Source organism: Henckelia pumila, chromosome 2 (genome assembly GCF_033568475.1).
Source record: "Henckelia pumila isolate YLH828 chromosome 2, ASM3356847v2, whole genome shotgun sequence".
Lineage (NCBI taxonomy): Eukaryota > Viridiplantae > Streptophyta > Magnoliopsida > Lamiales > Gesneriaceae > Henckelia > Henckelia pumila.
In genome coordinates this window covers 133,079,453-133,091,734 of record NC_133121.1, presented here as the reverse complement: position 1 = coordinate 133,091,734, position 12,282 = coordinate 133,079,453, and the positions used below count along the sequence as shown (strand labels likewise).

The following is a 12,282-nucleotide window of genomic DNA, read 5'->3' as shown; positions in this document are numbered from 1 at the left end:
CTTTGATATATTATTATTTTTTTAATTCGTTAAAGAATCGATCACAAAGCCTAGCTACTTTTGGGTCAATTAAGAACTAACCACAAGTAAGGATAGTGTAGCATATCTCTAGATGCTTTTCTTCCAACTATTAAATAATTTACCCACTTTCTCACTTCAAAGCCCTATATAAAGCCAAGCTACCCCATTGCTCACTCTCATGCAATTGCATGTCTTATTCCAAAGGCTTCTGATCATAAGAAAAGCAACCTAGTACAATATTACAATTTCTTGGCCTAGTACTTTGCTCATCTTCTCATATGTATTAACTTTCATTCTTCCAAGCATCTCTCTCTAAATATATATATAACAAAATTATAATGTCTAGCCGGAGGTCGCGATCAAGGCACTCATCGGGATCTTCAAGAATCTCGGATGATCAAATCAACGAACTCGTGTCTAAGTTGCAACAGCTTCTTCCTGAGGTTCAAAACCCTCGCTCGCGCTTGGGCAAGGTACTTCTGCATGCGTTTGCGTTGTTCTTTTTCCCCCCCTTTTGTGGTAGTTTGAAGCATACATGGAAGTAAAAATGCCAACTATAGAAGTTGCTTCGATGAAGATCAATAATTATTTATTTATAAAAAAAAATTAAATGATGGACATGAAAATGAATACACGGATATAATTTAAGAAGTCGTCGTCAAAGTACTGTACTCTTTGGTAAGTCGGCAGTTTATTTAATTAATTTGGTTGATGTGAATGTGATTCACCATCCCCAACGCTTTGAAGATGAGCTTGGAACTCTGTGTTGCAAATATAAAACTGAAGATTCCATTTGGATTAATCACTTAAATATATTATTAAAATTATTTACTATTTACTAATTTTTTGGTATATAATTTAAAAAGTTTTAGTGCCTTAAATGAGGGTTAATTAAATGCATGAGATCATGTCACACACACACACACACACATATCTTAATGACACTACGTAAAATTAAACACACACGATATTATAGTAATTATCCTGATTCAATGGAAAATCTTTAAATTTTATTTACAATCTTAATAAGTTTAATTTTATATAGGATTTCAAAAAACAAATTAGATGTTCATAGCACCATATTATTAAAGTACGTCTAAACTATAGTGATCAAACTCAAAGTGGATCCAATAATTTAATTGGAGCGTGTCTAACACAACATAATAAATTATGGAAGAGAATCAAAATTATTTCATTTCTATAGGAATCACATAAATTTTGAGTTTATAATTTTAATAACATGAGCTAGGGGCAACAACTATAGTCTATATATATATATATATATATATATATCCCGATCGAACTCGTGATAATTTGCCCTAAATCGCTCACCCTCGTAGAAAAATGTCTAAATTGGTCTTTTAAATTAAATATTTAGTTTCGAGAATCAAAATTATGGGGTGAATTTCATGTATTACATGCAGAAGTCGGCATCAAAAGTGTTGCAGGAGACATGCAACTACATAAGAAGCTTGCATAGGGAGGTGGATGACTTAAGCGAGAGGCTATCGGAATTGTTGGCGAACGCCGATACGACTCAGGCAGCTCTCATCCGAAACTTACTCATGCAATGAATCCATTAATCCATCATTTCTTTCTTTTATTTTCCTTTTTTTTATAAAAAAAATCTAAGATGGATCTTATTATCGGTCATCTTAATTTCTACCTTCTTTCTTTAGAAGTTTTACCTTTATGGATCGGGAGACGTTGATTAATTCGATCGTGTAATAAAATGGATTGAGTGATAATTAGCATACTATATGCATCTAATTTAATTATTTTCCCTTGTTTGCTGATATATATTTAACCAAATGGAAACAACATATATATACTGATCACATAGAATTAAGTAACTAGCTAGTCTAATTATCAAGCAGCTTATATATTAATTCTCAAGTACTCGTACATTGAGCCCATATATACTATTCCACAATCTAGCTGGGATTGAATGATCTTCCAAGTTTTTTTTCATCAGACTTGAGATTGAAGTTTATTCATCATCAATAAAAATCGAGCTCTTTTTCCACTGACCAACGACATAATTTTTAAAACTAAAATTTTAGAGTTAATCCGAAAATTTTCTAAAAGTTTATCATATATATAAATATATATTTATATTTGAAGATATATATTTAGAAAAAAAGTAAAAATTGTTTTTTTGATCATGTATATTTAGTACTTTGCGATTTCAGTCTTCTATATTTTCGGATTTCAGTTTTAGTCTGCTATCTTTGTTTTTTTTTGGGCAATTTTAGTCATTTTTTCGATGTGATGCTGATGTGACATCAATGCAGTGCTAATGTGGAGCTGACGTGACATCAATGCAGTCTTCTATGTTTCGGATTTCAGTTTTAGTCTGATATCTTTGTTTTTTTTTTTTTGGCAATTTTAGTTTTTTTTTCGATGTGGCGCTGATGTGACATAAATGTAGTGCTGATGTGGAGCTGACGTGTATAGTGCCACGTAAACATTTCGAAGAAAAAAGACTAAAATTGTCGAAAATCAGAATATACAGGACTAAAACTGAAATATGAAAACATAGAGGACTGAAATCGCAAAATGACAAATATGCAGGATCAAAATTGCAGTTTTCCCAAAAATAAAATAAAATTATGACAATTGTTCTTGTATTTCTGCCTCTCTAATTGGCTCCGCCATCATCTCCTCGTTTTAATTTCTCAAAGGAAAAAAAAATCTAATTCAAGTGATGCATGTATTTGTAGAGAATTCTATAGTCTAATGTATACTCTATGTTCAATTGACATAATTTAATTGAAATAATTAACTCCTATACTTGGTCATGAATCTTTTTATATATTCCAATCTTTCTATTCCATTGTCATTCTTTTTACCAAGTTAAAAGGCTTACAACAATGCTTTCACGTCACATAATGGAAAATTATAAGTAGAATTGTTGTAAAATAATATTAGAAACATTGAAGTTAACAAAATATATTATTAAACAAGTTATAATTATACACACAAATTAAATTGATTCGAATATGAATCATTTAAACTATTTTACCAATAAATTACACTAATTTTAAAAGGAATACTTCGCGCGTGTATTGAAAATTAAATATTGTGTGCCATTTTTGTTATAAATATTTTTTATCACGTGAAAACCCGCAATAGGTATCATTCAATGTGCATTTAGGTAAACCTCCTAAAGCAGTAAAATTTTTGTTATATTTTATATTTAAATGGTGTACCACTTGTTTGATTAATTAATATGTAAGTTTTTTTTTTTTTTTTTTATGAGATCATTGAAATGGAGCCTATGAGCACGTCGTGGGGGAGCTTAATTATAATTGCCTATTGAGTGCTAGAGGGTGAAGAGCTCTTATTGAAAGAATCCAGTAGAGTGGCTCACAATTGGGAGCTCATTCAATTGAGCACATCCTTTTAAATGAGATCAAGTTTAACATGGGCTCGAGATGAGTTGATGTGACATTCACCGTATGTGTCGAAAAAATTATTAAAATCACAAAAGATATAAAAATAGCATACTAAAATTAAATTTGATAGACGGATGAACAGAATCGCAACATAGAATCACCATTACAGTTTTTTATATATATATATATATGTTATATATAATATAATAGGGTAATAACAGTTTTAGTCCTGCTATTTACGTTGTTTTTTTTTTTCCATTTTTTGGTCCTGTTAATTGTGAATTTGTATTTTCAGTCATGTAACTTGAATGTTTTTTCTTCATTTTTGGTCCTGTTATGGTGAATTTTTATTTTTAGTCCCGTAACTTGTGTATTATTTTTATTTTTGATCCTTTAACTTGTTTTTATTTCATTTTGGTCATTTTATGACCGATAGAAAGATAAAAAATAAAAATAACTACAAGTTAAATGACCAAAAATAAAAATAATATACAAGTTACAAGACTAAAAATAAAAATAAATCGTAACATGATCAAAATGAAAAAAACACACGTAAGTTATATTAAATAAAAATTCACCGTTAACAGGATCAAAATTGAAAAAAAAATACAAATAACACGGTAAAAAAATATAGTTCTCCCTTATAAAGTTGACATTTTATGTGTAGAATATTACTACTGGCTAATTATTATTAATATTATAATTATTATTTTGGGGAGAATGGCTAATTATGTTTTTCAAGCTCGTTGACTGTTCTAAATTTGTACATTGCTTCTTCGTGTGGTCCAAAAACATACACATCTTTTACTGTGGTGACGATGGTGATGATATTAAATTATACATTCAGATCTAAATTAAAGTACTTTAATCAGTAGACATTTTGAACAAGTTAAAGGCATTAAGATATATAGTGTTTGGAAGAGCTTCTAAAAAACATTTTTTGATTTCTCGTTAACAAAATTTTATAAAATTTTAAAATTTTGTTAATGAAAAGTTGAGAGGTGCTTCCTACATGCTCTTCCAAACACTGTCTAAATGACACGCACACACACACACATATATATATATATATATATATATACAAAGCATTTTTCAATACTGTGGTTGGCCGATTTATATGAATTAGCCAATCACTCCTCAAGTTAATTTCCATATCATATATATTCCTTGTTCAATACATGTAACAAAAAATCTACATCATTTATAAAATTTTTGCAACCCCATCAAATTCAACTTTATAACTATTTATACTTTATCTAATTAGATCCATCACGTAATCGAAGTATATGCAATTAATAAGACAATAGACCATATTGTTCGACACCCCCATTAAACTCTCGTGAGATAGTACAAGTCAATCCGATCTTTATACAAAATAAAAAAAAAAAAAGCATTTTGACATAAGAGGAGGACATGTTTTTCATGATATATATTAGTATTTGAGTTGAAATTAATGAGATACTTTGTCATCCATTTCACTCAATTCGAGCAATATTCGTCGAAACATTACTTGGTGAGGAAGAATACACATAAATATTGGTACGAAATCAAAACTTATTAAATCTTAAATTAATGCAAAGAAATTTCTCAGAATATATATGGTTACCAAGTCAAACCCCCCCCCCAATTACAAGCCCTGTTTCCTTGTCGTGATTTATAGATGGATTTGGTTGTAATTAAATTAATCCCAAATCCCAAGGGTGAAATCGTAAAATCACATCCACATTCCCCCGCGTCTTCCAACTGCAATACAAAACCCCGTCGTGTATATAAAATAATAAAACAAAAACCACTGCAAAATCCAGCCAAAAATGGGGATGGAGCTGCAGCGAGGATTTCCTCTGTTGATCCAGCAATACAAAGCTCTCTTCTTCAAGAACCTGCTTCTCGCATGGCGGAACAAGCGCGCTACTTTCCTGCAGCTCTTCTCCTCGCTCTTCTTCATCTCCCTCATCTTCTTCATTCAGAAAGCCGTCGAAGCGCGGTATGCCTCCTCTTCTTCGTTCAAAGATGTTAAGGATCCGAAGCCCTTGGTCGCGCCTCCGATTCCTCCTTGCGAGGAGAAGTTCTACACCAAATTGCCGTGCTATGACTTTGTTTGGAGTGGGAGTGACAGCGCGAGGATTGGAGAGATTGTGCGGAGGATCCGGGCGAATAATCCTGGGAGGCCTATTGCTGGAAACAAGGTTATTTATTTATTTATTTGATTGTTGTTTTCGTTGAAATGATGGATGGTTTATTTATTGACTTTATTTTTCGAAAAGAGCATCCCCCTGGCTTGTTGATTTTATGATGTCCTAGATTGGGAAAAGATTGATTTTTTTTTTTTACCATGTTATGTTTTTGACTTTGTTGCGGTGCAGTGTGCTGTATTTATTTTCAACTGTTTTGTTGTATCCCGATTATTGCTTGCATTATGTGACCCTTGCTTAGGTAAACTGATTATGTTGTTGGCGATGGAGAAATTTTTTGTTGTGAAAATTTTCCATCTGCCTTGAGAGTTGAGACCGACTGGAATTACAATCCAATTTTTTTCCCTCGATCTTGATTATAAATGAATTTCATAATCTGAAATGTCAATGTCAGTTTTTTGTTTACAGCCAAGTATGCACAATGATCAATGTCCTTCACTGGCTGGAAATTATAAATCTTTCGGTTCTCCATGTGTGAGCAGGTTCAAGGTTTCAGAACACCAAGTGACGTGGACGATTGGCTTGCCAGCAATCCCATGTTTTGTCCTGGTGCTTTGCATTTTGTAGACAGAGGCGATACGGTGATTAGCTATGGGATACAGACCAATTCCACTCCACTTGCAAGGAGAGGAGTGTTCGAAGATCCAACTCTCAAATTTCAAATTCCCCTTCAACTTGCTGCGGAGCGTGAAATTGCAAGGTTACTAATTGGAGGTATAACAACTGAGAAGCTTGATTTTGTCCATCATTTTAAGCATGATACCACTGCTTTATTCTCCTTCTTGATATTAAACTGTATTATGTTTCAAATTTAGATCCAAGCTTCAGTTGGGTCGTCAATTTGAAGGAATTCGCGCATCCATCACTTGAATTTTTTTCTGCGGTGCAAAGAGCAGGACCCACCTTTTTCCTAGCAATTGCCATGTTTGCATTTGTCTTCCAAGTTAGTGCTTTAATAACAGAGAAAGAACTCAAACTTCGCCAGGTATTAACTGATTTTCCTTTTTAATTATCTCACGAAGATTGTGGTACTATTGCTTCATTTTGCAGAAAATTATGGGTCTGTGTCTTACCCTTTGTTTTATTCACAGGCAATGACCATGATGGGTCTTTATGATACTGCATATTGGTTATCATGGCTTACATGGGAGGGAATCATCTCATTTATTACATCACTTCTCACTGTTCTCTTTGGGATGATGTTTCAATTTGATTTTTTTCTGCACAACAATTTCGCAGTTGTGTTCCTCTTGTTTTTCCTTTTTCAATTGAATATGGTAGATCTCTGAGCCCATCTAAATTAAAAGATACATCTGTTAATGTATCTAATAGCAAGCAACTGATGAAAAATGTAACAGTTGGAAATATTTGCTGCTTCTTTTGCAGACTGCATTTGCCTTTATGTTGTCTGCCTTTATTAGCAAGTCTTCATCAGCCACAACTGTGGGTTACTTCATCTTTATTATTGGCTTCATCACTCAGGTTTGCGATTTTGCTCAACATTTATGTAGCAGATATCCGACTGAATGATACGGTAATGGGGTATGACAGATACTGATTGATTCTTTTCAGATAGTCACAACTTTTGGATTTCCATACAGTGACACCTTTTCTAAGACATACCGAAGCGTGTGGTCAGTATTTCCTCCTAATCTTCTCGCTGAGGGTCTGAACTTACTTTCTGGTGCAACCGAAACTCCTCAAGATCCAGGTGTCAGTTGGAAGGGGAGGACGAGTTGTGCACCCAATGATACAGATTGTGTCATAACAATGGTACATCCACCTGGCACATCTTTGATTTTATCATTTCTCTGCATGCCAAGTCAACTAGTCCTAGTCCATGTCATGTTCACATTAGAAGTTTTCTAAATTTTAAACCATGTCTGCATGGCCTCTCGGTCAATATTTTTCCTTTACTTTTTTTTTTCACTGCCAGAATGAAATTTACTTATGGCTTCTCTCTACGACCATTGTTTGGTTCATTGCCGCCATCTACTTTGACAATATTTTCCCAAATGCATCTGGAGTAAGAAAATCGGTGCTCTACTTTTTGAATCCTTGGTACTGGACTGGAAAAGGTGGAAACAAGGTGGAAGGTATTCAATAAAATGATTTTTTTATATTTAAATATGTTTCTTTGTTGGTAAAAGTGATAGTTAATGCTTCAGTCACGACTCCTCTATTTAAGAGGGAGGCATTTGCAGTTGTTCAAATTCTATCCCACCCGTGGAGAATATAGCTCCGGATGATGAAGATGTGTTAGAAGAGGAAAGAATGGTAAAACAGCAAGCCACAGAAGGAGTTGTTGATTCAGATGTTGCCGTTCAAATGCGCGGCCTTGTGAAAATATATGCTGGATCCACAAAAATCGGCTGCTGTAAATGCAAGAGAACCCCACCTTACCATGCTCTCAGGGTAAACTTAAAAAAATTAATGTGTTTGTAAGCCAGTTTTTGCTCCCAGTGAAAGGATCTCCCAGTTAGTACTGAAGATTCCAATTTACAAGAGCTTGTGTTTGAGTGATGCATGATTATTCTTGGTTTAGTTGAACATATCTAAGACATCAAGTTGAACAATCGAGTATATGGTTCATATGTTAGCATAAAATTTTACTCATGTCCATGCAGAGATTTGTGAGTATATCATAGTTGTTAATGCCTTAATGGTAATTGGTGCAAGGCATTAGATTAGCATGGAGCCAAAGCAGGAGATAAAGCACATGCCTTGTAGAAGCAAGTTTCACTAAGGTGTAGTACTCTAGATTTCAGGTATATGAAGAAAATTGCATTATATATATTCACAAAATATTGAACAACTGTAAACAAAAAATCAAGAGACAAATAGAACAGATTTCTTGACAACTATGATGCATTATTATCTTGATTCTTGGATTCGGACAATCTCTACCTTAACCATGTTTTCAGCCTTTGCAGCAAGGCATGTGCTTCATAACCAAGTGGCCTCTTTTAGCTGACTGAGTCCCTCACGGGCTTAGTAACACAAAAAGAACCAAGAACTAGAAAATTATAATTAACATGACAATAGAGGCATGAAAAATAGACTTTATCTTGGATGTCCTGGGCAGACGAGGTGTTTACGTTGGGAGCTATCATTGTTGCATAATTTATTATTTCAATTTGTATTTTTGTTTAGCTTTCTTGAGATACAAGATATACTGCACGTGAAGGACATGACAGATGAATTATGTATCTGCAGGGTGTGTGGCTGAACTTTCCCAAGGATCAGTTATTTTGCCTTCTGGGACCCAATGGAGCAGGGAAAACTACTGCTATCAATTGTCTGACTGGTATTACACCAGTGACTGGTGGAGATGGTGAGGGTCTCAGATCTGTTGAGATTAAATTTGTTTGGAACTGTTTTGGTTATGTGAGGAGTCCTCTGATTGTTGCATGATATTAACAGCATTAATTTATGGAAATTCTATTCGAAACTCAACTGGGATGTTGAATATTCGCAGGATGATAGGAGTTTGTCCACAGGTGAATATTTTTATTTTCGAAAGCCATTCATTTTATTTTGATTATTGTCGTATACTTGTCTTTGTCACATTAAGAGAAAAATAATAGTCCTCATGGGGTTAATGTTAAATGTTTAGACCATGCCCTTTGAGCTTTTCCATTTTGCCATTGAATTCTGTTCACAAAACTATGGCTATTTAGTTTTGCTGTTTTGCATTTATCTTTCTTATTATACTTGCTATTATTGTACTTTTCCCTGCAAAATTGGATTCTTTTAATCATCTATTTAACTCTTGTTTGGTTAAACAACTGGGCTCGTCAAACCTTGCAAATGTTCCATAAGCTTAAATAGACAAGAATGATAAGTCAACTATTTGGCTTCTTAGGTGTTACTATTACTGGCTTATGAATTTTTAACGGGTGGTAATGCAACAGTTTGATGTACTTTGGGATGCATTGTCTGGCCAAGAGCACCTCTATTTGTTTGCCAGCATTAAAGGTCTACCCCCTGCTTCAATTGAGTCGGTATGTAATATTCATACCCAAAATTATTCTCATCTATTTAACCATTTAATTTTACTTAGTTATTATTGAAGTGATGGAATTTTTTACTGCAATAGTCAGTCAGCATATGGTGGAGACCAAATGCTATTGCATGAAATTACAACCTTCTTAACCCTGAAAATGAAAGGAAGACATTTTTTTGTCTTAATATCAGGAGGTGCAGCAATTACTGGCACAAGTTAAACTCACTGAGTCTGCCAAAATGAGAGCAAGTAGCTATAGTGGGGGAATGAGACGTCGGCTCAGTGTTGCAATTGCTTTAATTGGCAACCCAAAATTGGTTATCTTGGATGAACCGGTGAGCTAATCGAAAATTCCCATCTTATTTTCTTTAATGAGTTCTTTGGTCCTAAATTTTTCATTGTGATACTTTTTAAATTCATAGACCACTGGTATGGATCCTGTGACCCGAAGACATGTCTGGGATGTCATTGAAGAGGCTAAAAAGGGGCGAGCAATTGTACTAACTACCCATTCTATGGAAGAGGCTGACATTTTAAGTGATAGAATTGGAATTATGGCGAAGGGCAGACTTCGGTGCATTGGAACCTCAATAAGGTTGAAGTCACAATTTGGGACAGGTTTCATTGCTAACATAAGTTTTTCTGTTGATGTTTATGGAACTCCGAACAGAGATACTGTAATTACAACACCTGATCAGCACACAGCTGTAAAACACTTCTTTGAATCTGTAAGTCACATTTAAGTTGGTTAACTACTTTATTTTGCAATCTATTACAAAACCTCTTGATTGCGATTTTTTGTTCTTTTTGCAGCGATTGGATGTCTTACCTAAGGAGGAGAATAAGTCCTTTATGACATTTGTCATCCCACATGAAAAAGAGAAGCTACTGAAGGTAATCAATTCAGTTTATCAACTGCTATATTTGAATTGTTCCTGAAATATGTGTGGTGTAATTGCCTGCGTGGAAAATTAGGAGGACATTTGTTTGTGCATTGCGTGGAACATTGGGGGAGTGGGGGTTGATCTTACCCTGCAACCGAATATCTAAAAATCTTACTTTGTCTAGTCCTCAGCTCTATTAAATTTGCCATCTAGCCCTATATTTCCTCCGTCGACCAAAATTTAGGTCTTCCCTGTCATTCGTTTTCTGTTTCATTTATTTCCAATGACAAGGATGAACATTGTAGTTGTAAAAGGGAAGAAAGTAAAAGAAATTGTACTGATGTGGAAGAGCGAAAGTTTTGGGTTCATGAACTCAAATGTTGTACTATGAATACAAACTCCAGCTCATTTTCTATTCCTGTACAGAACTTCTTCGCAGAACTCCAAGATAGAGTGAAGGAATTTGGCATATCTGACATCCAGCTTGGCCTCACGACCCTCGAAGAAGTTTTCCTTAACATAGCAAAACAGGCAGAGCTGGAAAATGCTTCTGCAGAAGAAAGCTTTGCCACCCTTACACTATTTTCAGGAGCATCTCTTCAGGTATGTAGTAGTTTCCTGAGTCATCGATTCACACACCTAATAGGCTAATATACATAATATATGAAGTTTCAAGTCTATATGCATTCATGCAGGTGCCTATAGGGGCGAGGTATATTGGTATTCCGGGGACTGAATCGACCCAGAATCCCAGAGGCCTTATGGTGGAAATATATTGGCAACAAGATGATTCTGGAGCTCTATGCATATCTGGTCACTCGGAAGAATTTCCAATACCCCCCCATGTACAGCTAGACAGCAATTCTACTCCCACTTCACGTGGAAATATCGGACGTAGAAGAAGGAAAGTACATGGAATAGTTATCGATCCAGTTCAAATTAGGGATTCAGATTTACGATGATTTTGAGGTTGGTGAAACAACAGGAAGTGATCCATAGTTCTTTGGATTATCTCATGTACATGTTTGTTCCTGTATCATTTCCTTAAATAATTTTGCCTCGTACATTTGTAATTTATTATATGAGCACAATATTACCTATATATGCTGTAAATTTATGGTTTTGGTTTAGAAATTTGATCGTTCACTGTTTGACAATTGAATTGATTGAGTTCAAATTGTACTTCTATATTTGAAGGTGCTTGAACACATACACACACAGGACAAACACACAAAAACATGTATCCAATGTCTCAATCGGTTCGGTCGATACTGCTCATGTGCCCTTTGGGGCACTGTCTGAATGAGACATCATCGACAAATCTTTCGTCCCAGTTCATGTCTACTTTTTGCTTTGAAAAAATAAAACTACATGTATTGTAGCAGCAAACAATTTTGTGCTGCCAAATGCATTACAAGCCAAAATGTGATGACATGGGACATCTTGACACTTGTTTTTGTTTCTTGTTTTCACGAATAATCATCAAGATTACGAGATAGGATATGGATTTCATTGAATTATGTATATTTGGTGTATTAGATGAAGGTAGAATTAGACATAATTTTGTATTTATCCGGTGATTGTCTCATATTTTAGTCATCTCAATTTTATTCATTGACCTGTGATATATATGTGAGTTACATTAGACATCACTCTCCATTCATATGATGAACATATGACAAGCATGATACGATCATATAAGAAAAATTTTACAATTATATCATTTGACAATCATGATTGATTTAGATTTTTCAAAAATATTGTAGATATTATAAAAACAA

At 34.3% G+C, this 12,282-nt stretch overlaps 2 protein-coding genes across 2 annotated transcripts; both read left to right on the top strand.

Annotated features, from left to right (window-relative positions):
• The first annotated feature begins 270 nt into the window (after positions 1-270).
• On the top strand, positions 271-1,659 carry LOC140884458 (transcription factor PRE3-like). The gene is made up of 2 exons (XM_073291228.1): positions 271-494; positions 1,446-1,659. The coding sequence occupies exons 1-2, from the start codon at positions 360-362 to the stop codon at positions 1,593-1,595; spliced, it is 285 nt and encodes a 94-aa protein (XP_073147329.1). The 5' UTR covers positions 271-359; the 3' UTR covers positions 1,596-1,659.
• Positions 1,660-5,208: 3,549 nt separating this feature from the next.
• LOC140879911 (ABC transporter A family member 2-like) lies at positions 5,209-11,691 on the top strand. Its single transcript, XM_073283873.1, has 16 exons — positions 5,209-5,605; positions 6,094-6,325; positions 6,427-6,596; positions 6,703-6,888; positions 6,998-7,093; positions 7,184-7,384; positions 7,548-7,707; positions 7,800-8,026; positions 8,828-8,945; positions 9,035-9,111; positions 9,526-9,615; positions 9,809-9,952; positions 10,040-10,345; positions 10,431-10,511; positions 10,928-11,104; positions 11,197-11,691. Exons 1-16 carry the CDS (start codon positions 5,231-5,233, stop codon positions 11,461-11,463), a joined length of 2,907 nt encoding a protein of 968 aa, XP_073139974.1. The 5' UTR covers positions 5,209-5,230; the 3' UTR covers positions 11,464-11,691.
• Positions 11,692-12,282: the final 591 nt, after the last annotated feature.

Coding starts and splice junctions, on each gene's coding strand:
- LOC140884458 (XM_073291228.1), top strand. CDS start 360: ATGTCTAGCCGGAGGTCGCGATCAAGGCACTCATCGGGATCTTCAAGA. Junction 495..1,445: donor CTCGCTCGCGCTTGGGCAAG/GTACTTCTGCAT, acceptor TATTACATGCAG/AAGTCGGCATCAAAAGTGTT.
- LOC140879911 (XM_073283873.1), top strand. CDS start 5,231: ATGGGGATGGAGCTGCAGCGAGGATTTCCTCTGTTGATCCAGCAATAC. Junction 9,953..10,039: donor TGGTTATCTTGGATGAACCG/GTGAGCTAATCG, acceptor TTAAATTCATAG/ACCACTGGTATGGATCCTGT. Junction 11,105..11,196: donor TTTCAGGAGCATCTCTTCAG/GTATGTAGTAGT, acceptor GCATTCATGCAG/GTGCCTATAGGGGCGAGGTA.